At 40.3% G+C, this 24,190-nt stretch overlaps 1 protein-coding gene across 1 annotated transcript in view; it reads left to right on the forward strand.

Annotated features, from left to right (window-relative positions):
• The window catches only part of LOC128644497 (succinate dehydrogenase [ubiquinone] flavoprotein subunit, mitochondrial), a gene marked incomplete at its 3' end in the record, with an annotated part of 402,567 nt that overhangs the window by 150,310 nt on the left and 228,067 nt on the right, over nt 1–24,190 (forward strand). Inside the window, exon 6 of the mRNA XM_053697078.1 lies at nt 7,988–8,136. Within this exon, the coding sequence (XP_053553053.1) occupies nt 7,988–8,136 (149 nt within the window). The remainder of the gene's footprint in view (nt 1–7,987; nt 8,137–24,190) is intronic.

Consider the following 24,190-nt stretch of genomic DNA (forward strand, 5'->3'; position numbering starts at 1 on the left):
ACACCTCATATAGGTTAATGAGGCTTGCAGATGTCAAGCGATATTTTTCCCTGACCTCCACTTCTGTCATCCCAAACAGGGTGACCCTAACCCTGTGTACCCTTGGTGCTCTTCCCCTCTGCTGATGCCTTCGTCTTATAGGCCCTGCTGGCCTATGGGCAGCTGCAGCAACAGCAGCATGGGGAGCACCAGGAACAGGGACAACAGCAGGAGGAGCAGGGAGGGCAGCAGCAGCAGCTGGAGCAGGGACAGCTACAGCACCATGACCAGGGACCTCAGCAGCAGGGATACCATCCAAAACAGGGGCTTGTAGGGGTTCAAGCACCCCTTGTGCCCCACGACGCTGTCTGACTCTAAATGCAATATACTGCAAGGGAAACATGGTGGCTAATGAGGGTGTGCATTTCCAGGTGTTTTAAGGCTGCAGGTGAGAGGTTGTGCTGTTTGTGATTGGTTTGACACACTTGCAGGGGCAGGAATAATAAATGCTTTTAAGAGGTTAACTATTTGTGAACAAGCTGCTGCTATGTATATTGTTAGGCATGCATTTGTTAGGCCTTCTGAGAGTTACGTTGGTTTCTAAGTCAGTGCAAGGGTACCTGCGCCTTCAATTTGTGGCGAGCTGAGAATGGAGTAGATTTTGTAAAATCTGCGCGCGTAAGTCCTTACGCCGTATATTGGATAGCAAATTGCGCGTGTTTTGTATGTCAGTCTATGGGCCAAAAAACTACGGGCGACGCCAGAAATCTACGCGCGTAACTTCTAGCTTACGCCGTATATAGGATACCAAACCCGCGCAATTATTGGCGTCGCCGGCTTTTGCGGGCGACGATTTTTATCGGATGGACCCCTGTGTTTATTCTTATTATGGGAACTAAATTAGTTTGTGCACAAACAGTTATATTTAGAGCCAGGATTAATTTTATTTTAATCACGCTTTAAATCACTAGTCTGTAAAACCCGATTTAAATCAGGGGTTTCTACATAAACGTTTCATTTTTAGAATAATATTTTTTCAGTTATATCAGAAATTACTGATTTAGTTATATACCATTAGAAATACATAGAATTAATTATGAAATATTTGGGAAGTGAACTTTCTCTAGTTTATTAGGTTAATCATTCTGTCAACTTTTCAGCTGTACTTTATTGGAAGAAGAAAAATAATCATTACCTTAATAATAACTGTTTAAATAGCTAATTACTGAAACAATAACTGTATAGGCTTCACATTTATTTTTACTGCTTGCCTCTCCCTCCTCAAACTTAGGTCCTTGTGCAGATCTATTCCATTCCAAACAAGCATCTATCTACTCATTGAGCTTCAGACAAAACATGCAGTTTTAAATGTACATCTATTATCTAATTTGCTTTGTTCTAGGCTCAGGAGCAGCACATCACTACTGGAAACTAGCTGCTCATTGGTGGCTGTACATATATACCTCTTGTCATTTGCTCACGCATTGTATTCATCTAGCTCCCAGCAGCTGCTTCTTCAACAAAGGATACCAAGAGAATGAAGCAAATTTGAAAATAGACGTAAATCTGAAAGTTGTTTAAAATTGCATGCTCTATCTGAATCATAAAAGAAAAAGGTTTATTTCCCAACTGTTTATGTTTATTTTATAACATTGTTGCTGTGAAGAAGAACCATGCTTTTTCTACCGGCACAAATTCACAGTTTTGAGAACTACAAAACCAAGAATATGTGATAATATCTTCTACATAGAAAAAATGCACAAAATAATCTTACAGAAACCTGTGGGAGAGCATGACATTGTGAATTGAAAAAAAACATTACACCCATGAATATACATCCTCAAGCTACATACTTTAAAACTAATCCTATTTCAGGATGCATAATTAGATAGATATTTCCTCAAAAAGCATTTTATTTAAAAAAAAAATCTGATTTAAATAATAAAAATCAAATAAAAAAAATAAATAAATTGATTTTCTCTTGTAAGGTGTATCCAGTCCACGGATCATCCATTACTTGTGGGATATTCTCCTTCCCAACAGGAAGTTGCAAGAGGATACCCACAGCAGAGCTGCTATATAGCTCCTCCCCTAACTGCCATATCCAGTCATTCTCTTGCAACTCTCAACAAAGATGGAGGTAGTAAGAGGAAAGTGGTGAAATATAGTTAGTTTTTATCTTCAATCAAAAGTTTATTATTTTTAAATGGTACCGGAGTTGTACTGTTTTATCTCAGGCAGCATTTAGAAGAAGAATCTGCCTGCGTTTTCTATGATCTTAGCAGAAGTAACTAAGATCCACTGCTGTTCTCACATATGTCGAGGAGTGAGGTAACTTCAGAGGGAGAATGGCGTGCAGGTTATCCTGCAATGAGGTATGTGCAGTTTGCAGTTTTTCTAGGGATGGAATTGCTAGAAAATGCTGCTGATACCGGATTAATGTAAGTTAAGCCTAAAAACAGTGATTTAATAGCGACTAGTATCAGGCTTACTATTAGAGATATATACTCTTATAAATGGGCAATATAAAACGTTTGCTGGCATGTTTAATCGTTTTTATATATGCTTTGGTGATAAAACTTATTGGGGCCTAGTTTTTTCCACATGGCTGGCTTGATTTTTGCCTAGAAACAGTTTCCTGAGGCTTTCCACTGTTGTAGTATGAGTGGGAGGGGCCTATTTTAGCGCTTTTCTGCGCAGTTAAAATTACAGACAGAGACATTCAGCTTCCCTCAGCAGTCCCTTGCATGCTATAGGACATCTCTGAAGGGCTCTAAAGGCTTCAAAAGTCGTTTATTGAGGAAGGTAGGGCCACAGTTGAGCTGTGGCAGTTGTTGTGACTGTTTAAAAAACGTTTAAATTTGTTTTTTTGATCCGTTTTTTGCATTAAGGGGTTAATCATCCATTTGCAAGTGGGTGCAATGCTCTGCTAACCTATTACATACACTGTAAAAATTTCGTTTGATTTACTGCCTTTTTTCACTGTTTTTCAAATTCTGACAAAATTTTTTTCTCTTAAAGGCACAGTACAGTTTCTTATATTTGCTTGTAAACTTGATTTAAAGTGTTTTCCAAGCTTGCTAGTCTCATTGCTAGTCTGTACAAACATGTCTGACATAGAGGAAACTCCTTGTTCATTATGTTTAGAAGCCATGGTGGAACCCCATATGAGAATGTGTACTAAATGTATTGATTTCACTGTAAGCAATAAAGATCAGCTTTTGTCTTTAAAAAATTTATCACCAGAGGATTCTGGCGAGGGGGAAGTTATGCCGACTAACTCTCCCCATGTGTCAGACCCTTTGACTCCCGCTCAAGGGACTCACGCTCAAATGGCGCCAAGTACATCTAGGACGCCCATAACGATTACTTTACAAGATATGGCGGCAGTCATGGATAATACACTGTCAGCGGTATTAGCCAGACTACCTGAATTTAGAGGAAAGCGTGATAGCTCTGGTGTTAGGTGTAATACAGAGCATACAGACGTTTTAAGAGCCATGTCTGATACTGCCTCACAATATGCAGAAGCTGAAGAAGGAGAGCTTCGGTCTGTGGGGGATATCTCTTACTCAGGGAGACCTGATTCTGATATTTCTACTTTTAAATTTAAGCTTGAGAACCTCCGTGTGTTGCTTAGGGAGGTTTTAGCTGCTCTGAATGACTGTGACACAATTGCAGTGCCAGAGAAATTGTGTAGGCTGGATAAATACTTTGCAGTGCCGGTGTGTACTGAGGTTTTTCCAATACCTAAAAGGTTTACAGAAATTATTAATAAAGAGTGGGATAGACCCAGTGTGCCGTTTTCCCCCCTCCTATTTTTAGAAAAATGTTTCCCATAGACGCCACCACACAGGACTTATGGCAGACGGTCCCTAAGGTGGAGGGAGCAGTTTCTACTTTAGCAAAGCGTACTACTATCCCTGTCGAGGACAGTTGTGCTTTTTCAGATCCTATGGATAAAAAATTAGAGGGTTACCTTAAGAAAATGTTTATTCAACAAGGTTTTATCCTGCAGCCCCTTGCATGCATTGCTCCTGTCACTGCTGCTGCGGCATTCTGGTTTGAGTCTCTGGAAGAGGCTTTACAGACAACGACTCCATTGGAGGACGTACTTAACAAGCTTAGAGCACTTAAGCTAGCTAATTCTTTTGTTTCTGATGCCACTGTTCATTTGACTAAACTAACGGCTAAGAATTCTGGATTTGCTATCCAGGCGCGTAGGGCGCTATGGCTTAAATCTTGGTCAGCTGACGTGACCTCAAAGTCTAAACTACTTAACATTCCCTTCAAGGGGCAGACCCTATTCGGGCCTGGGTTGAAGGAAATTATTGCTGACATTACTGGAGGTAAGGGTCATGCCCTTCCTCAGGACAGGTCCAAATCAAGGGCCAAACAGTCTAATTTTCGTGCCTTTCGAAACTTCAAGGCAAGTGCAGCATCAACTTCCTCTGCTACAAAACAAGAGGGAACTTTTGCTCAGTCCAAGACGACCTGGAAACCTAACCAGTCCTGGAACAAAGGCAAGCAGGCCAAAAAGCCTGCTGCTGCCTCTAAGACAGCATAAAGGAACGGCCCCCTATCCGGTAACAGATCTAGTAGGGGGCAGACTTTCTCTCTTCGCTCAGGCGTGGGCAAGAGATGTTCAGGATCCCTGGACGTTGGAGATTATATCTCAGGGGTATCTTCTGGACTTCAAGGCTGCTCCTCCACAAGGGAGATTTCACCTTTCACGATTATCTGTCAACCAGATAAAGAAAGAGGCATTCTTACACTGTGTGCAAGACCTCCTAGTTATGGGAGTGGTCCATCCAGTTCCAAAGGAGGAACAGGGACAGGGATTTTACTCAAATCTGTTTGTGGTTCCCAAAAAAGAGGGAACCTTCAGACCAATCTTAGATCTAAAGATCTTAAACAAATTCCTCAGAGTTCCATCATTCAAAATGGAAACTATTCGGACCATCCTACCTATGATCCAGGAGGGTCAATATATGACTACGGTGGATCTAAAGGATGCTTACCTTCACATTCCGATACACATAGATCATCATCGGTTCCTAAGGTTTGCCTTTCTGGACAGGCATTACCAGTTTGTGGCTCTTCCCTTCGGGTTAGCTACAGCCCCAAGAATTTTTACAAAGGTTCTGGGGTCGCTTCTGGCGGTTCTAAGGCTGCGGGCATATCAGTGGCCCCTTATCTAGACGACATCCTGATATAGGCGTCAAATTTCCAAATTGCCAAGTCCCATACGGACATAGTTCTGGCATTTCTGAGATCGCACGGGTGGAAAGTGAACGAGGAGAAGAGTTCTCTGTCCCCACTCACAAGAGTCTCCTTCCTAGGGACTCTGATAGATTCTGTAGAGATGAAAATTTACCTGACGGAGTCAAGGTTATAAAAACTTCTAAATTCTTGCCGTGTTCTCCACTCTATTCCGCGCCCTTCGGTGGCTCAGTGCATGGAGGTAATCGGCTTAATGGTGGCGGCAATGGACATAGTTCCGTTTGCGCGCCTACATCTCAGACTGCTGCAATTATGCATGCTCAGTCAGTGGAATGGGGATTACACAGATTTGTCTCCTTTAATAAATCTGGATCAAGAGACCAGAGATTCTCTTCTCTGGTGGCTATCTCGGGTCCATCTGTCCAAAGGTATGACCTTTCGCAGGCCAGATTGGACAATTGTAACGACAGATGCCAGCCTTCTAGGTTGGGGTGCAGTCTGGAACTCCCTGAAGGCTCAGGGATTGTGGACTCAGGAGGAGAAACTCCTCCCAATAAATATTCTGGAATTGAGGGCAATATTCAATGCTCTTCAGGCTTGGCCTCAGTTAACAACCCTGAGGTTCATCAGATTTCAGTCGGACAACATCACGACTGTGGCTTACATCAACCATCAAGGGGGAACAAGGAGTTCCTTAGTCTCCAAAATAATTTGTTGGGCAGAGAAACACTCTTGCCACCTATCAGCGATCCATATCCCAGGTGTAGAGAACTGGGAGGCGTATTTTCTAAGTCGTCAGACTTTTCATCCGGGGGAGTGGGAACTCCATCCGGTGGTGTTTGTTCAATTGATTCATCGTTGGGGTAAACCAGAACTGGATCTCATGGCGTCTCGCCAGAACGCCAAGCTTCCCTTTTACGGATCCAGGTCCAGGGACCCGGAAGCGACGCTGATAGATGCTCTAGCAGCGCCTTGGTCTTTCAACCTGGCTTACGTGTTTCCACCGTTTCCTCTGCTCCCTCGACTGATTGCCAAAATCAAGCAGGAGAGAGCATCAGTGATTTTGATAGCACCTGCGTGGCCACGCAGGACCTGGTATGCAGACCTAGTGGACATGTCATCCTTTCCACCTTGGACTCTGCCTTTGAGACGAGACCTTCTACTTCAAGGTCCTTTCAATCATCCAAATCTAATTTCTCTGAGACTGACTGCATGGAGATTGAACGCTTGATTTTATCAAAGCGTGGCTTCTCCGAGTCTGTCATTGATACCTTAATACAGGCACGAAAGCCTGTTACCAGGAAAATCTACCATAAGATATGGCGTAAATATCTTTATTGGTGTGAATCCAAGAATTACTAATGGAGTAAGGTTAGGATTCCCAGGATATTATCTTTTCTCCAAGAGGGTTTGGAGAAAGGATTATCAGCTAGTTCTTTGAAGGGACAGATCTCTGCACTGTCTATTCTTTTGCACAAGCGTCTGGCGGATGTTCCAGACATTCAGGCGTTTTGTCAGGCGTTGGTTAGAATCAAGCCTGTGTTTAAACCTGTTGCTCCCCCATGGAGCTTAAATTTGGTTCTTAAAGTTCTTCAAGGGGTTCCGTTTGAACCTCTTCATTCCATAGATATCAAGCTTTTATCTTGGAAAGTTCTTTTTTTGATGGCTATTTCCTCGGCTCGTAGAGTCTCCGAGTTATCTAATAAGAATATCAATCAAGAGATTGTTGTTCCATCTTTGTGCCCTAATCCTTCTTCAAAGAAGGAACGTCTTTTACACAATCTGGACGTGGTTCGTGCTTTAAAGTTTTACTTACAAGCTACTAAGGTTTTTCGACAAACATCTGCTTTGTTTGTTGTTTACTCTGGACAGAGAAGAGGTCAAAAGGCTTCGGCAACCTCTCTTTCTTTTTGGCTAAGAAGCACAATCCGCTTAGCCTATGAGACTGCTGGACAGCAGCCTCCTGAAAGGATTACAGCTCATTCTACTAGAGCTGTGGCTTCCATTTGGGCCTTTAAAAATGAGGCTTCTGTTGAACAGATTTGCAAGGCGGCGACTTGGTCTTCGCTTCATACTTTTTCCAAATTCTACAAATTTGATACTTTTGCTTCTTCGGAGGCTATTTTTGGGAGAAAGGTTTTACAGGCAGTGGTACCTTCCGTTTAAGTACCTGCCTTGTCCCTCCCTTCATCCGTGTACTTTAGCTTTGGTATTGGTATCCCACAAGTAATGGATGATCCGTGGACTGGATACACCTTACAAGAGAAAACACAATTTATGCTTACCTGATAAATTTATTTCTCTTGTGGTGTATCCAGTCCACGGCCCGCCCTGTCATTTTAAGGCAGGTCAAAATTTTAGATTAAACTACAGTCACCACTGCACCCTATGGTTTCTCCTTTCTCGGTTTGTTTCGGTCGAATGACTGGATATGGCAGTTAGGGGAGGAGCTATATAGCAGCTCTGCTGTGGGTATCCTCTTGCAACTTCCTGTTGGGAAGGAGAATATCCCACAAGTAATGGATGATCCGTGGACTGGATACACCACAAGAGAAATAAATTTATCAGGTAAGCATAAATTGTGTTTTTATCCACACTGTTTAGAGCACACATTGGGGGATTACTGCCTCTGGTTGCTCATTGTTCATTAACTAAAGGGTATAAACAACAATTTTTATACAGTGCTTGCTTAATAGTAAATCTTTAGTCCGCATGTTGAGCTTACTTATGCTGCTTTTTTCCATTCATTTGCAACATTACATATTTTAATATATTTGTTTTGTAGTCTCTGAAATACGACACCAGCTACTTCATAGAATATTTTGCTTTGGACCTGTTGATGGAAAATGGTGAATGCCGGGGGGTGATTGCACTTTGCCTGGAAGATGGTTCCATACATCGTTTCAAGGCAAAGAATACAGTTCTAGCTACTGGGTAAATATGTTTGCACTGTAGACATTGCACAGTTGTATAACCAAGCTTGTTTTATGCCGATATAGCATGGAAACCATTGGTAATACTTTTATTTTCCAGAAAAATCTGAGACTAAAGCCAGAGACAGAATTCCATGTCCCCCAACCAGATTCCTTCTTAGCTTATTCCTTTTTTCTCCATTCTCACTCGGCTAGATTACGAGTTTTGCGTTATGTGTGAAAAAGCAGCATTATGGGTTATAACGCTGCTTTTTCACTACTGCTGCTATTACGAGTCTTGTCAAAAAAGCTGTACCGCACACTTTTTTGGCCGTAACGCAAATTCACTTACGCAATTTGCGTAAAGTCTTTTTTCAATGGGACTTCCATAGCGCCGATATTACAAGCTTTTTCTGGGAGCGGCAAGATTCGTCACGAAATCTAAAGTCAGTAGTTACCAGTTTTATGCTACAAAGCTGTAGCATAAATCTCATAACTAAAGTGTTAAAAAGTACACTAGCACCCATAAACTAACTATTAACCCCTAAATCTGGCCCTCCTGCATTGCAAACACTAAAATAAAATAAAAATAAAATTATTAACCCCTAATCTGCCGCTCCCGACATCGCCACCACTATAATAATTATAATAACCCCTAAACCGCCGCACTCCCGCATCGCAAACACTAGTTAAATATTATTAACCCCTAATCTGCCGCCCCTAACATTGCCGCCACCTACCTACATTTATTAACCCCTAATCTGCCGCTCCGGACATCGCCACCACTATAATAAACATATTAACCCCTAAACCTATTCCTAAATCTAACCCTAACACCCCCTAACTTTAATGTAATTAAAATAAATCTAAAAAAAACTACTATTAATAACTAAATAATACCTATTTAAAACTAAATACTTACCTGTAAAATAAACCCTAAGCTAGCTACAATATTACTAATAGTTACATTGTATCTAGCTTAGGTTTTATTTTTATTTCACAGGCAAGTTTGTATTTATTTTAACTAGGTAGAAAAGTTACTAAATAGTTAACTATTTACTAGCTACCTAGCTAAAATAAATACAAATTTACCTGTGAAATAAAACCTAACCTGTCTTACACTAACACTTAACCTTACACTACAATTAAAATAATTACCTAAATTACAAAAACAAACAAACACTAAAAGACACAAAATGAAAAAGAAATTATCAGATATTTAAACTAATTACACCTAATCTAATAGCCCTATCAAAATAACCCCCCCCCCCCAAAAAAAACAAAAAAAAACACTAGCCTAAACTAAACTACCAATAGCCCTTTAAAGGGCCTTTTGCGGGGCATTGCCCCAAAGAAATCAGCTCTTTTACCTGTAAAAAAAAAATACAAACAACCCCAACAGTAAAACCCACCACCCACACAACCAAACCCCCAAATAAAATCTAACTAAACTAAAAACACCTAAGCTCCCCATTAGCCTGAAAAGGGCATTTGTATGGGCATTGCCCTTAAAAGGGCATTTAGCTCTTTTTTAAGTGCCCAAACCCTAATCTAAAAATAAAACCCACCCAATAAACCCTTAAAAAAACCTAACACTAACCCCTGAAGATCCACTTACAGTTTTGAAGACCGAACATCCATCCTCAACGAAGCCGGGAGAAGTCTTCATCCAAGCAGCAAGAAGTCCTCAACGAAGCCGGGAGAAGTCTTCATCCAAGCTGGCAGAAGTGGTCCTCCAGACGGGCAGAAGTCTTCATCCAGATGGCATCTTCTATCTTCATCCATCCGGCGCGGAGCGGGTCCATCTTCAAGACATCCAGCGCGTAGCATCCTCTTTAATCGAAGTCTTCTTCTAGAATTAAGTTTCCTTTATGTTAAAATATTTTTTATTTTAAAGAACATGACATATTAAGGAACATAAATATTTCAGTACATCATTGGGTTATCAGATACTTCAGCAAATTGGTAAACGTTATCAAATCGTCCGTCTTCAGTGCCTTGCTTTATAAGCATCTGTGAGTTTAGATATAAGATTGTAATGTCCATACAGTGTTACATTATACATCATAATGTGGCCTTGTCTCAAGTGCTATAATATAACCCCTAACCTGACGTACAGAAAAGAAGAATATCTAACAGAGATGTCTTATATATGGCTATCAAAACAAATAACAAGTAAACACATTGAACAATACAGAAAATAAAAAGTGATAAAGAAAAAGAACAACAATTGGTCACTTGAAAATTAATTTTGTGTGTCATTGTTAATGGATATAGCGTAAACTAATGTTATCAGTGAGGAGATGTCTCCTAGGGCATTTCCGTGTTTATTCATGTTAGTTTTTCCCTAGATGAGCAAGCTGCCTCTCTATCATCCCGCGTGAGGTCGTAGAAGTCTTAGTCAACTAGTCTGCATTAACCAGTAAAACCAAATTTTATGATATGTATCTACAGTCCCTAAGATTAGTGTCGCGCTTTCGTGGAGCCGGTGAGTCATTCTAAATCTGTCCAATGTCCAATATCTCCTGCCCCTCCAGTGTCCCTTCCCTCCATTGTCCCTTCCCTCCAGTGTCTGGCAATACATATTCTTGTGACAGTGCAAAGTATTCTAATAAAAGTGTTGATGTGATTATGGAAGTTTTGGAATGGCATATTCAAGAGCCCCTGGGACATAGTTAATGTTATCTGCTCGTCTAGTAGTGTACTAAGTTAGGTAGATAAGTTCGTCCAAATCTGAGTGACTTTGCGACACTCCCACCACATATGTGCGTAAGTCCCTATTGTATTGCATCCCCTGTAGCAGTTTCTGTTCCTTACCTCTGTAAAGTGGGATGTTTTTATTGGGGTTAAATACCACCGAAAGATGGTCTTATAGCTATTTTCCCTTAAATCCGCGTTAATCAAACCCCTGCAAGTAGTTTGTGCCATTCCCGCACCTCCACAACAACACCCGTATCAGCCTCCCATTTGAGCATGACAGAAGACTTTTCTTCATTTATCGTGGACTGTAGTGCTATGTACAATTGTGATATGGTGTGTTTCGGCCTTGTGTTGGTATTACAGATTCTCTCCAAAGGGGTATTAATTTGGTTCTGTATGTTGGTCAAGAATTTGCCCAGAGCGGAAATGATTTGTAAATGTAAATACCACCGAAGGGGGTCTGGAGCCAGCCGGTCCTGCGTTTGTGTGAAAGTTAGAGGTTTGTTGTGAGATGGTGTGTTTCGGCCTGGGGTTGGTACTACAGATTCTCTCCAAAGGGGTACTAATTTGGTTCTGTATGTTGGGCAAGAATTTGCCCAGAGCGGAAGTGATTTGTAAATATAAATACCACCGAAGGGGGTCTGGAGCCAGCCGGTCCTGCGTTTGTGTGAAAGTTAGAGGTTTGTTATGTCGCCCACCCGGTAGAGTCCCTTATTTTCCCATTTGTCTAGTTGTTTCCTATATTCAGTCGGGATAAGATATTTGATCCGCATCTTGAGAGAGAAATCTGTAATTATTTTTTTCTTTTTCAGTAAGGTTTTCCAGTGCCCTACAGAGTGATTGGTAATTTGGGAATAATTGTGAGCTAAATGTTGAGGTAAAGAGGTGTCCCAAATTAGATCGGCTGGAGAACTAAAATCTCCCAGATCTGATTCCAAACCAGTCCATACTATATCTGTTTTAGTAGACCCCATCAGCGCAGTTAGGGCCAATCTAGAGCCATCGTAAAAATCTTATCAGATGACGGACTCCATACCTCCTAGCTGTCTGTGTTTCGTCAGTATCTGAAAAGAGAATCTTGAATGCTTCCTGTTATTGATGAAGTGGATAAGTTCTGATTGTAGTGTTTTCAGGTCCTTTTTTGGGACTGGGACAGGTAAGGCCCTAAATAAGTATAACATTTTCTGAAGGATATTCATTTTTATTGCAGATATTCTGCCATACCATGAGAAGTTAAGAAGCTTCTATTTAGCAATATCTCTGCGGATCTCTTTATACAAGGGTAAATAATTTATTTTATAAAGTCCTGTAAACTGAGTGGAAAGGTTAACTCCCAGATATTTGATGTGTGACTTAACCCAAGCGAATGTAAAATTAATTTCAATTAATTTTTTCGTTTGAGTTGGCAATGCTATTGCCATAGCTTCAATCTTATCTATATTTATTTTGTATCCTGATATGGCAGAAAACTGACTGAGAATATCATAAAGGTTAGTAAGGGAGGTTAAGGGCTTAGTTAGTGTTAACAAGACATCATCCGCTAAAAGAGTGATCTTATAATACGTTTTTTTAATCTGGAGGCCTGGTTTCTGTCTAATACAAGCGGCTAAGGGTTCCATACAGAGTGCAAACAGCAGTGGTGAAAGCGGACACCCCTGTATCGTGCCGTTTTTAATATTTATGAGCTTGGAGTGGTAGCCTATAGCTCTAACCATGGCTGTGGGCTCAGAGTATATACTTTGTAAGGCTTCTATAAAGGGGCCTCTGAATCCCATCCTGTCTAAGACTGAGCACATATATGTCCAATCAATTATGTCGAACGCCTTCTCCGCATCCAGTGATAGGATCAGAGAAGACATTTTCGTCTCCGTCAAGTGGGTAATAGTCATGATTATGCGTCTAATGTTATCAGGTGCTTCTCTGCCTGCCACAAATTCAACCTTATCTGGGTGAACTATGTCTGGTAGTATAGGTTTAAGTCTATTTGATAATATCTTGGTGAAGAGCTTTAAGTTCTTGGTTTATAAGAGAAATGGGTCTATAACTAGTGCAATATTCTCCCGGGAGACCGTCAGGACCTGGAACCTTACCTCGCCTCAGATCCTTAACAGCCTGTTGAACCTCAGCCACCGTTATCGCCTGATTTAAAGTATCTCTATCTGTCTTTTTCAAAGAAGGTAATTGGGCCCTCAACAGAAATTGAGCTAATAAGGTTGTGGTCTGTGTAGACCGAGTCACCTTAGTTCCATCATATAGGTCGCTATAGTATTCAGCAAAACAGTCAACTATCTCTTGTGGGTGTGTTGTTGTAGTGCCGTCATGTTTCTGAATTTGGGATATAGCCGCTAGTCTTAGTTTGTCGCAAATTCTATTTGCCATATATCTATCTGGCTTATTAGAATATATATAGTAATTAGCTTTAAGTCGAAACGCTGCTTTCACGCTTGGTCATTAAGGATGTTAGCTAATGTTGTGCGTTTATCTTGTAGCTGTTTAAAAGTGGTCTTAGATTGTGTGAGTCTATGTTGTTTTTCAAGTGTACTAATTACACTTTGAAGTTCTAATCTTTGAGAGTTTAACTTTTCTTTCATGTAATTAGCAAGAGTCCATGAGCTAGTGACGTATGGGATATACATTCCTACCAGGAGGGGCAAAGTTTCCCAAACCTCAAAATGCCTATAAATACACCCCTCACCACACCCACAATTCAGTTTTACAAACTTTGCCTCTCATGGAGGTGGTGAAGTAAGTTTGTGCTAGATTCTACGTTGATATGCGCTTCGCAGCAGGCTGAAGCCCGGTTTTCCTCTCAGAGTGCAGTGAATGTCAGAGGGATGTGAAGAGAGTATTGCCTATTTGAATACCATGGTCTTCCTCTAGGGGATCTATTTCATAGGTTCTCTGTTATCGGTCGTAGAGATTTCTTCTCCTACCTCCCTTTTCAGATCGACGATATACTCTTATATACCATTACCTCTACTGATTCTCGTTTCAGTACTAATTTGGCTATCTACTATATGTAGATGAGTGTCTTAGGGTAAGTAAGTCTTATTTCTTTTCATGACACTCAAAGCTATGGTTGGGCACTTTATATGTAAAGTTCTAAATATATGTGTTTAAACTTATATTTGCCATGATTCAGGATAATCAGTATTCCTTCTTCAGACTGCCAGTTTCATTTTTTTTGGGAAAATGCATATAAATGTAATTTTTTCTTACCTTAAAATTTTCAATTGACTTTTTTTCTAAATTGCGGGCTGTTAGGCTCGCGGGTGCAGAAAATGCTTCTATTTATTGCGTCATTCTTGGCGCGAGACTTTTTTGGCGCAAACATTTCGTCATTTCCGGCGTCATAGTTGGCGCCGGAAGTTTTCACGTAATTGCGTCATTTTTGACGTATGTGTATTGCGGACTTTTTTTGGCGCCAAAAAATATGGGCGTTATACTTGGCGCCAAAAATGTGGGCGTCATACTTGGCGCCAGTTTTTTTCACATTATTTCAGTCTCACTTTTTAGTTGCTTCTGGTTTTCTAGAGGCTTGTTTCATTTTGCATTTTTTCCCATTCCTAAAAACTGCCATTTAAGGAATTTGTTAATTTTGCTTTATATGTTGTTTTTTCTTTTACATATTGCAAGATGTCACTACCTGACCCTGGATCAGAATCTACTTCTGGAAAAGTGCTGCCTGATGTCGGTTCTACCAAAGCTAAGTGCATTTGTTGTAAACTTTTGGTAACTGTTCCTCCGGCTGTAGTTTGTGTTAGTTGTCATGATAAGCTATCAAACGCAGATAGCATTTCCATTAGTAATAATCCATTACCTGTTGTTCCTTCAACATCTAATGTTCAGGATGTTCCTGTTAATGTTAAAGAATTTGTTTCTAATTCTATTCGGAAGGCTCTGTCTGTTATTCCTCCTTCTAGTAAACGTAAGAGGTCTTTTAAAACTTCACATATTTCAGATGAAATTTTAAATGACCGCCATCATTCTGACTTATCTATTTCTGATGAGGATCTATCTGGTTCAGAAGATTCTACCTCAGATATTGACACTGATAAATCTTCATATTTGTTTAAGATGGAGTTTATTCGTTCTTTACTTAAAGAAGTGTTGATTGCATTAGATATGGAGGAGTCTAGTCCTCTTGATATTAAAACTACTAAGCGTTTAAATTCAGTTTTTAAACCTCATGTAGTTATTCCAGAAGTTTTTCCAGTTCCTGATGCTATTTCAGAAGTAATTTCTAGGGAATGGAATAGTCTGGGTACTTCATTTACTCCTTCTCCAAGGTTTAAGAAATTGTACCCTTTGCCATCTGATAGATTAGAGTTTTGGGAGAAAATCCCCAAAGTTGATGGGGCTATCTCTACTCTTGCTAAACGTACTACTATTCCTACGGCAGATAGTACTTAGTTTAAAGATCCTTTAGATAGGAAGCTTGAATCCTTTCTAAGGAAGGCTTATTTATGTTCAGGTAATCTTCTTAGGCCTGCTATTTCTTTGGCTGATGTTGCTGCAGCTTCAACTTTCTGGTTGGAGGCTTTAGCGCAACAAGTGTCAGACCATAATGCTTATAGCATTGTTAAACTCCTTCAACATGCTAATAACTTTATTTTTGATGCCATTTTTGATATCATTAGAATTGATGTCAGGTATATGCCTTTAGCTATTTTAGCCAGAAGAGCTTTATGGCTTAAGTCTTGGAATGCAGATATGACTTCTAAGTCAACTTTGCTTTCTCTTTCTTTCCAAGGTAATAAATTATTTGGTTCTCAGTTAGACTCAATAATTTCAACTGTTACTGGGGGGAAGGGAGCCTTTTTATCTCAGGATAAAAAATCTAAAGGTAAATATAGGGCTGCTAATCGTTTTCGTTCCTTTCGTCAGAATAGGGAACAAAAGCCTGACCCTTCCTCTAAAGGAACAGTTTCCGTTTGGAAACCTTCTCCAGTCTGGAATAAATCCAAGCCTTTTAGAAAGTCAAAACCAGCTCCCAAATCCGCATGAAGGTGCGGCCCTCATTCCAGCACAGCTGGTAGGGGGCAGGTTACGATTTTTCAAAGATATTTGGATCAATTCGATTCAAAGTCTTTGGATTCAGAACATTGTTTCACAAGGGTACAGAATAGGTTTCAAGGTAAGACCGCCTGTGAGAAGATTCTTTCTTTCACGCATTCCAGTAAATCCAGTAAAGGCTCAAGCGTTTCTGAAATGTGTTTCAGATCTGGAGTCAGCTGGGGTAATTGTGCCAGTTCCAGTTCTAGAACAGGGCCTGGGGTTTTATTCAAATCTGTTCATTGTTCCAAAGAAAGAGAATTCTTTCAAACCAGTTCTGGATCTAAAAATATTGAATCGTTATGTAAGGATACCAACATTCAAGATGGTGACTATAAGGACTAGTCTGCCTTTTGTTCAGCAAGGGCATTTTATGTCCACAATAGACTTACAGGATGCATATCTTCATATTCCAATTCATCCGGACCATTATCAGTTCCTGAGATTCTCTTTTCTAGACAAACATTACCAGTTTGTTGCTCTTCCATTTGGCCTAGCAACAGCTCCAAGGATCTTTTCGAAGGTACTCGGTGCCCTTCTTTCTGTAATCAGGGAGCAGGGTATTGCGGTATTTCCTTATTTGGACGATATCTTGGTACTTGCTCAGTCTTTACATTCTGCAGAATCTCACACGAATCAACTTGTGTTGTTTCTTCAAAGACATGGTTGGAGGATCAATTTACCAAAGAGTTCCTTGATTCCTCAGACAAGGGTAACCTTTTTGGGTTTCCAAATAGATTCAGTGTCCATGACTTTGTCTCTAACAGAAAAGAGACGTCTGAAATTGGTTTCAGCTTGTCGAAACCTTCAGTCTCAATCATTCCCTTCGGTAGCTTTGTGCATGGAAATTTTAGGTCTCATGAATGCTGCATCGGACGCAATCCCTTTTGCTCGTTTTCACATGAGACCTCTCCAGCTTTGTATGCTGAACCAATGGTGCAGGGATTATACAAAGATATCACAATTAATATCCTTAAATCCCAATGTTCGATCTTCTCTGACTTGGTGGTTGGATCACCATTGTTTAGTTCAAGGGGCCTCTTTTGTTCATCCAACCTGGACTGTGATCTCAACAGATGCGAGTCTTTCAGGTTGGGGAGCTGTATGGGGATCTCTGACAGCACAGGGGGTTTGGGAATCTCAGGAGGCGAGATTACCAATCAACATTTTGGAGCTCCGTGCGATTTTCAGAGCTCTTCAGTTCTGGCCTCTTCTGAAGAGAGAATCATTTATTTGTTTTCAGACAGACAATGTCACAACCGGGGCATATGTCAATCATCAAGAGGGGACTCACAGTCCTCAGGCTATGAAAGAAGTATCTCGGATACTTGTATGGGCGGAATCCAGCTCCTGTCTAATTTCTGCGGTTCACATTCCAGGTATAGACAATTGGGAAGCGGATTATCTCAGTCGCCAGACATTACATCCGGGCGAATGGTCTCTTCACCCAGAGGTATTTCTTCAGATGGTTCAAATCTGGGGGCTTCCAGAAATAGATCTGATGGCCTCTCATCTAAACAAGAAACTTCCCAGGTATCTGTCCAGATCCAGGGATCCTCAGGCGGAAGCGGTGGATGCGTTGTCACTTCCTTGGAATTATCATCCTGCTTATATCTTTCCGCCTCTAGTTCTTCTTCCAAGAGTGATTTCCAAAATCCTAATGGAGCGTTCGTTTGTACTGCTGGTGGCTCCAGCATGGCCACACAGGTTTTAGTATGCGGATCTCGTTCGTATAACCTTGGACACTTCCGTTAAGGCCAGACCTTCTGTCTCAAGGCCCATTTTTCCATCAGGATCTCAAATCATTAAATTTGAAGGTATGGAGATTGAACGCTTAATACTTAGTCATAGAGGTTTCTCTGACTCAGTGATTAATACTATGTTACAGGCTCGTAAATCTGTGTCTAGAAAGATCTATTACCGAGTCTGTAAGACTTACATTTTTTGGTGTTCTTCACATAAATTCTCTTGGTTTTCCTCTCAGAGTGCAGTGAATGTCAGAGGGATGTGAAGAGAGTATTGCCTATTTGAATACCATGGTCTTCCTCTAGGGGATCTATTTCATAGGTTCTCTGTTATCGGTCGTAGAGATTTCTTCTCCTACCTCCCTTTTCAGATCGACGATATACTCTTATATACCATTACCTCTACTGATTCTCGTTTCAGTACTAATTTGGCTATCTACTATATGTAGATGAGTGTCTTAGGGTAAGTAAGTCTTATTTCTTTTCATGACACTCAAAGCTATGGTTGGGCACTTTATATGTAAAGTTCTAAATATATGTGTTTAAACTTATATTTGCCATGATTCAGGATAATCAGTATTCCTTCTTCAGACTGCCAGTTTCATTATTTTTGGGAAAATGCATATAAATGTAATTTTTTCTTACCTTAAAATTTTCAATTGACTTTTTTTCTAAATTGCGGGCTGTTAGGCTCGCGGGTGCAGAAAATGCTTCTATTTATTGCGTCATTCTTGGCGCGAGACTTTTTTGGCGCAAACATTTCGTCATTTCCGGCGTCATAGTTGGCGCCGGAAGTTTTCACGTAATTGCGTCATTTTTGACGTATGTGTATTGCGGACTTTTTTTGGCGCCAAAAAATATGGGCGTTATACTTGGCGCCAAAAATGTGGGCGTCATACTTGGCGCCAGTTTTTTTCACATTATTTCAGTCTCACTTTTTAGTTGCTTCTGGTTTTCTAGAGGCTTGTTTCATTTTGCATTTTTTCCCATTCCTAAAAACTGCCATTTAAGGAATTTGTTAATTTTGCTTTATATGTTGTTTTTTCTTTTACATATTGCAAGATGTCACTACCTGACCCTGGATCAGAATCTACTTCTGGAAAAGTGCTGCCTGATGTCGGTTCTACCAAAGCTAAGTGCATTTGTTGTAAACTTTTGGTAACTGTTCCTCCGGCTGTAGTTTGTGTTAGTTGTCATGATAAGCTATCAAACGCAGATAGCATTTCCATTAGTAATAATCCATTACCTGTTGTTGTTCCTTCAACATCTAATGTTCAGGATGTTCCTGTTAATGTTAAAGAATTTGTTTCTAATTCTATTCGGAAGGCTCTGTCTGTTATTCCTCCTTCTAGTAAAGTAAGAGGTCTTTTAAAACTTCACATATTTCAGATGAAATTTTAAATGACCGCCATCATTCTGACTTATCTATTTCTGATGAGGATCTATCTGGTTCAGAAGATTCTACCTCATATATTGACACTGATAAATCTTCATATTTGTTTAAGATGGAGTTTATTCGTTCTTTACTTAAAGAAGTGTTGATTGCATTAGATATGGAGGAGTCTAGTCCTCTTGATATTAAAACTACTAAGCGTTTAAATTCAGTTTTTAAACCTCATGTAGTTATTCCAGAAGTTTTTCCAGTTCCTGATGCTATTTCAGAAGTAATTTCTAGGGAATGGAATAGTCTGGGTACTTCATTTACTCCTTCTCCAAGGTTTAAGAAATTGTACCCTTTGCCATCTGATAGATTAGAGTTTTGGGAGAAAATCCCCAAAGTTGATGGGGCTATCTCTACTCTTGCTAAACGTACTACTATTCCTACGGCAGATAGTACTTAGTTTAAAGATCCTTTAGATAGGAAGCTTGAATCCTTTCTAAGGAAGGCTTATTTATGTTCAGGTAATCTTCTTAGGCCTGCTATTTCTTTGGCTGATGTTGCTGCAGCTTCAACTTTCTGGTTGGAGGCTTTAGCGCAACAAGTGTCAGACCATAATGCTTATAGCATTGTTAAACTCCTTCAACATGCTAATAACTTTATTTTTGATGCCATTTTTGATATCATTAGAATTGATGTCAGGTATATGCCTTTAGCTATTTTAGCCAGAAGAGCTTTATGGCTTAAGTCTTGGAATGCAGATATGACTTCTAAGTCAACTTTGCTTTCTCTTTCTTTCCAAGGTAATAAATTATTTGGTTCTCAGTTAGACTCAATAATTTCAACTGTTACTGGGGGGAAGGGAGCCTTTTTATCTCAGGATAAAAAATCTAAAGGTAAATATAGGGCTGCTAATCGTTTTCGTTCCTTTCGTCAGAATAGGGAACAAAAGCCTGACCCTTCCTCTAAAGGAACAGTTTCCGTTTGGAAACCTTCTCCAGTCTGGAATAAATCCAAGCCTTTTAGAAAGTCAAAACCAGCTCCCAAATCCGCATGAAGGTGCGGCCCTCATTCCAGCACAGCTGGTAGGGGGCAGGTTACGATTTTTCAAAGATATTTGGATCAATTCGATTCAAAGTCTTTGGATTCAGAACATTGTTTCACAAGGGTACAGAATAGGTTTCAAGGTAAGACCGCCTGTGAGAAGATTCTTTCTTTCACGCATTCCAGTAAATCCAGTAAAGGCTCAAGCGTTTCTGAAATGTGTTTCAGATCTGGAGTCAGCTGGGGTAATTGTGCCAGTTCCAGTTCTAGAACAGGGCCTGGGGTTTTATTCAAATCTGTTCATTGTTCCAAAGAAAGAGAATTCTTTCAAACCAGTTCTGGATCTAAAAATATTGAATCGTTATGTAAGGATACCAACATTCAAGATGGTGACTATAAGGACTAGTCTGCCTTTTGTTCAGCAAGGGCATTTTATGTCCACAATAGACTTACAGGATGCATATCTTCATATTCCAATTCATCCGGACCATTATCAGTTCCTGAGATTCTCTTTTCTAGACAAACATTACCAGTTTGTTGCTCTTCCATTTGGCCTAGCAACAGCTCCAAGGATCTTTTCGAAGGTACTCGGTGCCCTTCTTTCTGTAATCAGGGAGCAGGGTATTGCGGTATTTCCTTATTTGGACGATATCTTGGTACTTGCTCAGTCTTTACATTCTGCAGAATCTCACACGAATCAACTTGTGTTGTTTCTTCAAAGACATGGTTGGAGGATCAATTTACCAAAGAGTTCCTTGATTCCTCAGACAAGGGTAACCTTTTTGGGTTTCCAAATAGATTCAGTGTCCATGACTTTGTCTCTAACAGAAAAGAGACGTCTGAAATTGGTTTCAGCTTGTCGAAACCTTCAGTCTCAATCATTCCCTTCGGTAGCTTTGTGCATGGAAATTTTAGGTCTCATGAATGCTGCATCGGACGCAATCCCTTTTGCTCGTTTTCACATGAGACCTCTCCAGCTTTGTATGCTGAACCAATGGTGCAGGGATTATACAAAGATATCACAATTAATATCCTTAAATCCCAATGTTCGATCTTCTCTGACTTGGTGGTTGGATCACCATTGTTTAGTTCAAGGGGCCTCTTTTGTTCATCCAACCTGGACTGTGATCTCAACAGATGCGAGTCTTTCAGGTTGGGGAGCTGTATGGGGATCTCTGACAGCACAGGGGGTTTGGGAATCTCAGGAGGCGAGATTACCAATCAACATTTTGGAGCTCCGTGCGATTTTCAGAGCTCTTCAGTTCTGGCCTCTTCTGAAGAGAGAATCATTTATTTGTTTTCAGACAGACAATGTCACAACCGGGGCATATGTCAATCATCAAGAGGGGACTCACAGTCCTCAGGCTATGAAAGAAGTATCTCGGATACTTGTATGGGCGGAATCCAGCTCCTGTCTAATTTCTGCGGTTCACATTCCAGGTATAGACAATTGGGAAGCGGATTATCTCAGTCGCCAGACATTACATCCGGGCGAATGGTCTCTTCACCCAGAGGTATTTCTTCAGATGGTTCAAATCTGGGGGCTTCCAGAAATAGATCTGATGGCCTCTCATCTAAACAAGAAACTTCCCAGGTATCTGTCCAGATCCAGGGATCCTCAGGCGGAAGCGGTGGATGCGTTGTCACTTCCTTGGAATTATCATCCTGCTTATATCTTTCCGCCTCTAGTTCTTCTTCCAAGAGTGATTTCCAAAATCCTAATGGAGCGTTTGTTTGTACTGCTGGTGGCTCCAGCATGGCCACACAGGTTTTAGTATGCGGATCTCGTTCGGATAACCTTGGACACTTCCGTTAAGGCCAGACCTTCTGTCTCAAGGCCCATTTTTCCATCAGGATCTCAAATCATTAAATTTGAAGGTATGGAGATTGAACGCTTAATACTTAGTCATAGAGGTTTCTCTGACTCAGTGATTAATACTATGTTACAGGCTCGTAAATCTGTGTCTAGAAAGATCTATTACAGAGTCTGGAAGACTTACATTTTTTGGTGTTCTTTACATAAATTCTCTTGGCATTCTTTTAGAATTCCTAGAATTTTACAATTTCTTCAAGATGGTTTGGATAAGGGTTTGTCTGCAAGTTCCTTGAAAGGACAAATCTCTGCTCTTTCGGTTCTTTTTCACAGAAAGATTGCTAATCATCCTGATATTCATTGTTTTGTACAGGCTTTGGTTCGTATCAAGCCTGTCATTAAGTCAATCTCTCCTCATTGGAGTCTCTAATATACCCTCTTCGTTATTTTCGACTGCTAATATCTCCTTGATCCTTAAAAAAGGGAAAAATCCAGAGGATCCGGCCTCATATAAGCCTATTTCAGTTCTCAATGCAGACTACAAAATTCTCGCTTCCATCTTATCTTATAGACTGGTTCTATGTTTGGAGAAACTTATACACTTGGACCAGGTGGGCTTTATGCCATCTCGGTGTTCCTCCAAGAATATAAGGAAATTAACAACATTAGTCGATTTTATTTGGAACTCAGAACAGTTTAAGGAGAGGACTGATCTAAAGAACATAGCGGTTCTCACCCTAGATGCAGTCAAAGCTTTTGACTGCATCTCTTAGAAACATATGTTCTCAACTCTCTGCAAATTTGGCTTTACCTGTAATTTTCCTAACTTTGTTCAAAAGATATATCAAAAACCTATCTCGTATTTATTAGTTAATGGCATGATCTCTCCCGAGATCCTCTTGCAAAGAGGAACAAGATAGGGTTGCCCGCTTTCACCTCTTCTCTTTAATATTGTATTGGAACCCCTGGCTATCAAACTTCGTGAAATTCTCCCCGGGATCCCGTTAGGAGGTCAAAATCTGAAAATATTACTCTATGCTGATGATATCTTACTCTTCCTTAATGAACCGATTGATTCTATTCCAAATGTGATAAATGCGATAAATCAATTTAGTACATTTGCAGGCTATAAGATCAATATGGAGAAGAGCGAATTGATGTGGCTTGGGACTTGGTGTGCCGATCAACCTGTAACAATCTTCCACAAGGTAGACGCTGTTCGATATCTTGGATTAGAGATCAATAGAAATCCGAAACTATGGTATCAGGCCAACTTTGGTTGGCTATTTCAGAAAATCCAAGAGGATCTTAAGATATGGGCAGCATTCCCCCTATCACTTTCAGCCTCTGTCACTCTTATTAAAACGATAATTTTCCCAAAAATTCTTTACTATCTGCAAAACTTACCTCTTCTGATTCTAAATAAGGACTTGAAGAAACTGGCAGCCTGGTTCTCAAAGTTCATTTGGAAATCTAAAAAGCCACGATTATCTCAACAGGCTCGCGCAAAAATATACTGGCGCAGGATTGGCTCTGCCCAATATCAGACTGTATAATTATGCTTCATTGGGTAAGATTATTTTTGATTGGATCTCCCGGTCTGAGTTAGTCACTACCTTTGATCTTGAATCATATTTTGTTGAACCATGGTCGCTGAAAGCCCTTATTCACTGTGCTCCCCAGTCTCTCCCGCCGGAGGTATCTTTACTTATTACATTTAGGAATATAATTACAGCGTGGTATAGGCTTTGCTAACTGCTTAAAATGTATTCATCTTTCTCTGAATACCTACCAATTAGGGGGAATCCTCAGTTCTCTCCCTGCTTAGACCAGAAATGTTTCTATAAGTGGCAGGTTAAGGGGTTAGAATATGTTCATCAATTAGTTAATGATGATTTACAGATGCTTCCCTGGGAAACAATTAGGGAGCAGTTCTCTCTCTCTAGGCTGCATCGATTCGCATATTTTCAGGTCCAACATTTTGTCAATGCTCAGAAACGGTATGCAGGCGGGAGATGTGATTGGTCCGAGGTCAAGACTTGTATTAGAAAATGTATCCTTGGTGACTCATCAATTTCACTAATCTACGATATTATGCTGACTAAGCAAGGTATGCTGGAGGAAGATAAACTGATTAAGTTCTGGCTCCCATATATTAGCTCTATAGATTTTGAGAAGGTAATTAATAGTCTTGCGAGAGTGGCTAAACTCCTGTTGCCTGTAAGTTGGAAAGAATCTCATTTAAAACTATTAAATAACTCTTATTTATCTCCGGCCTTAATGGCCAAATATTTCCCCAATAAAAATTTTCGATGTGAACACTGCGCATATATCCGGGCTA

Source organism: Bombina bombina, unplaced genomic scaffold (genome assembly GCF_027579735.1).
Source record: "Bombina bombina isolate aBomBom1 unplaced genomic scaffold, aBomBom1.pri scaffold_463, whole genome shotgun sequence".
In the NCBI taxonomy this organism is placed as follows: domain Eukaryota; kingdom Metazoa; phylum Chordata; class Amphibia; order Anura; family Bombinatoridae; genus Bombina; species Bombina bombina.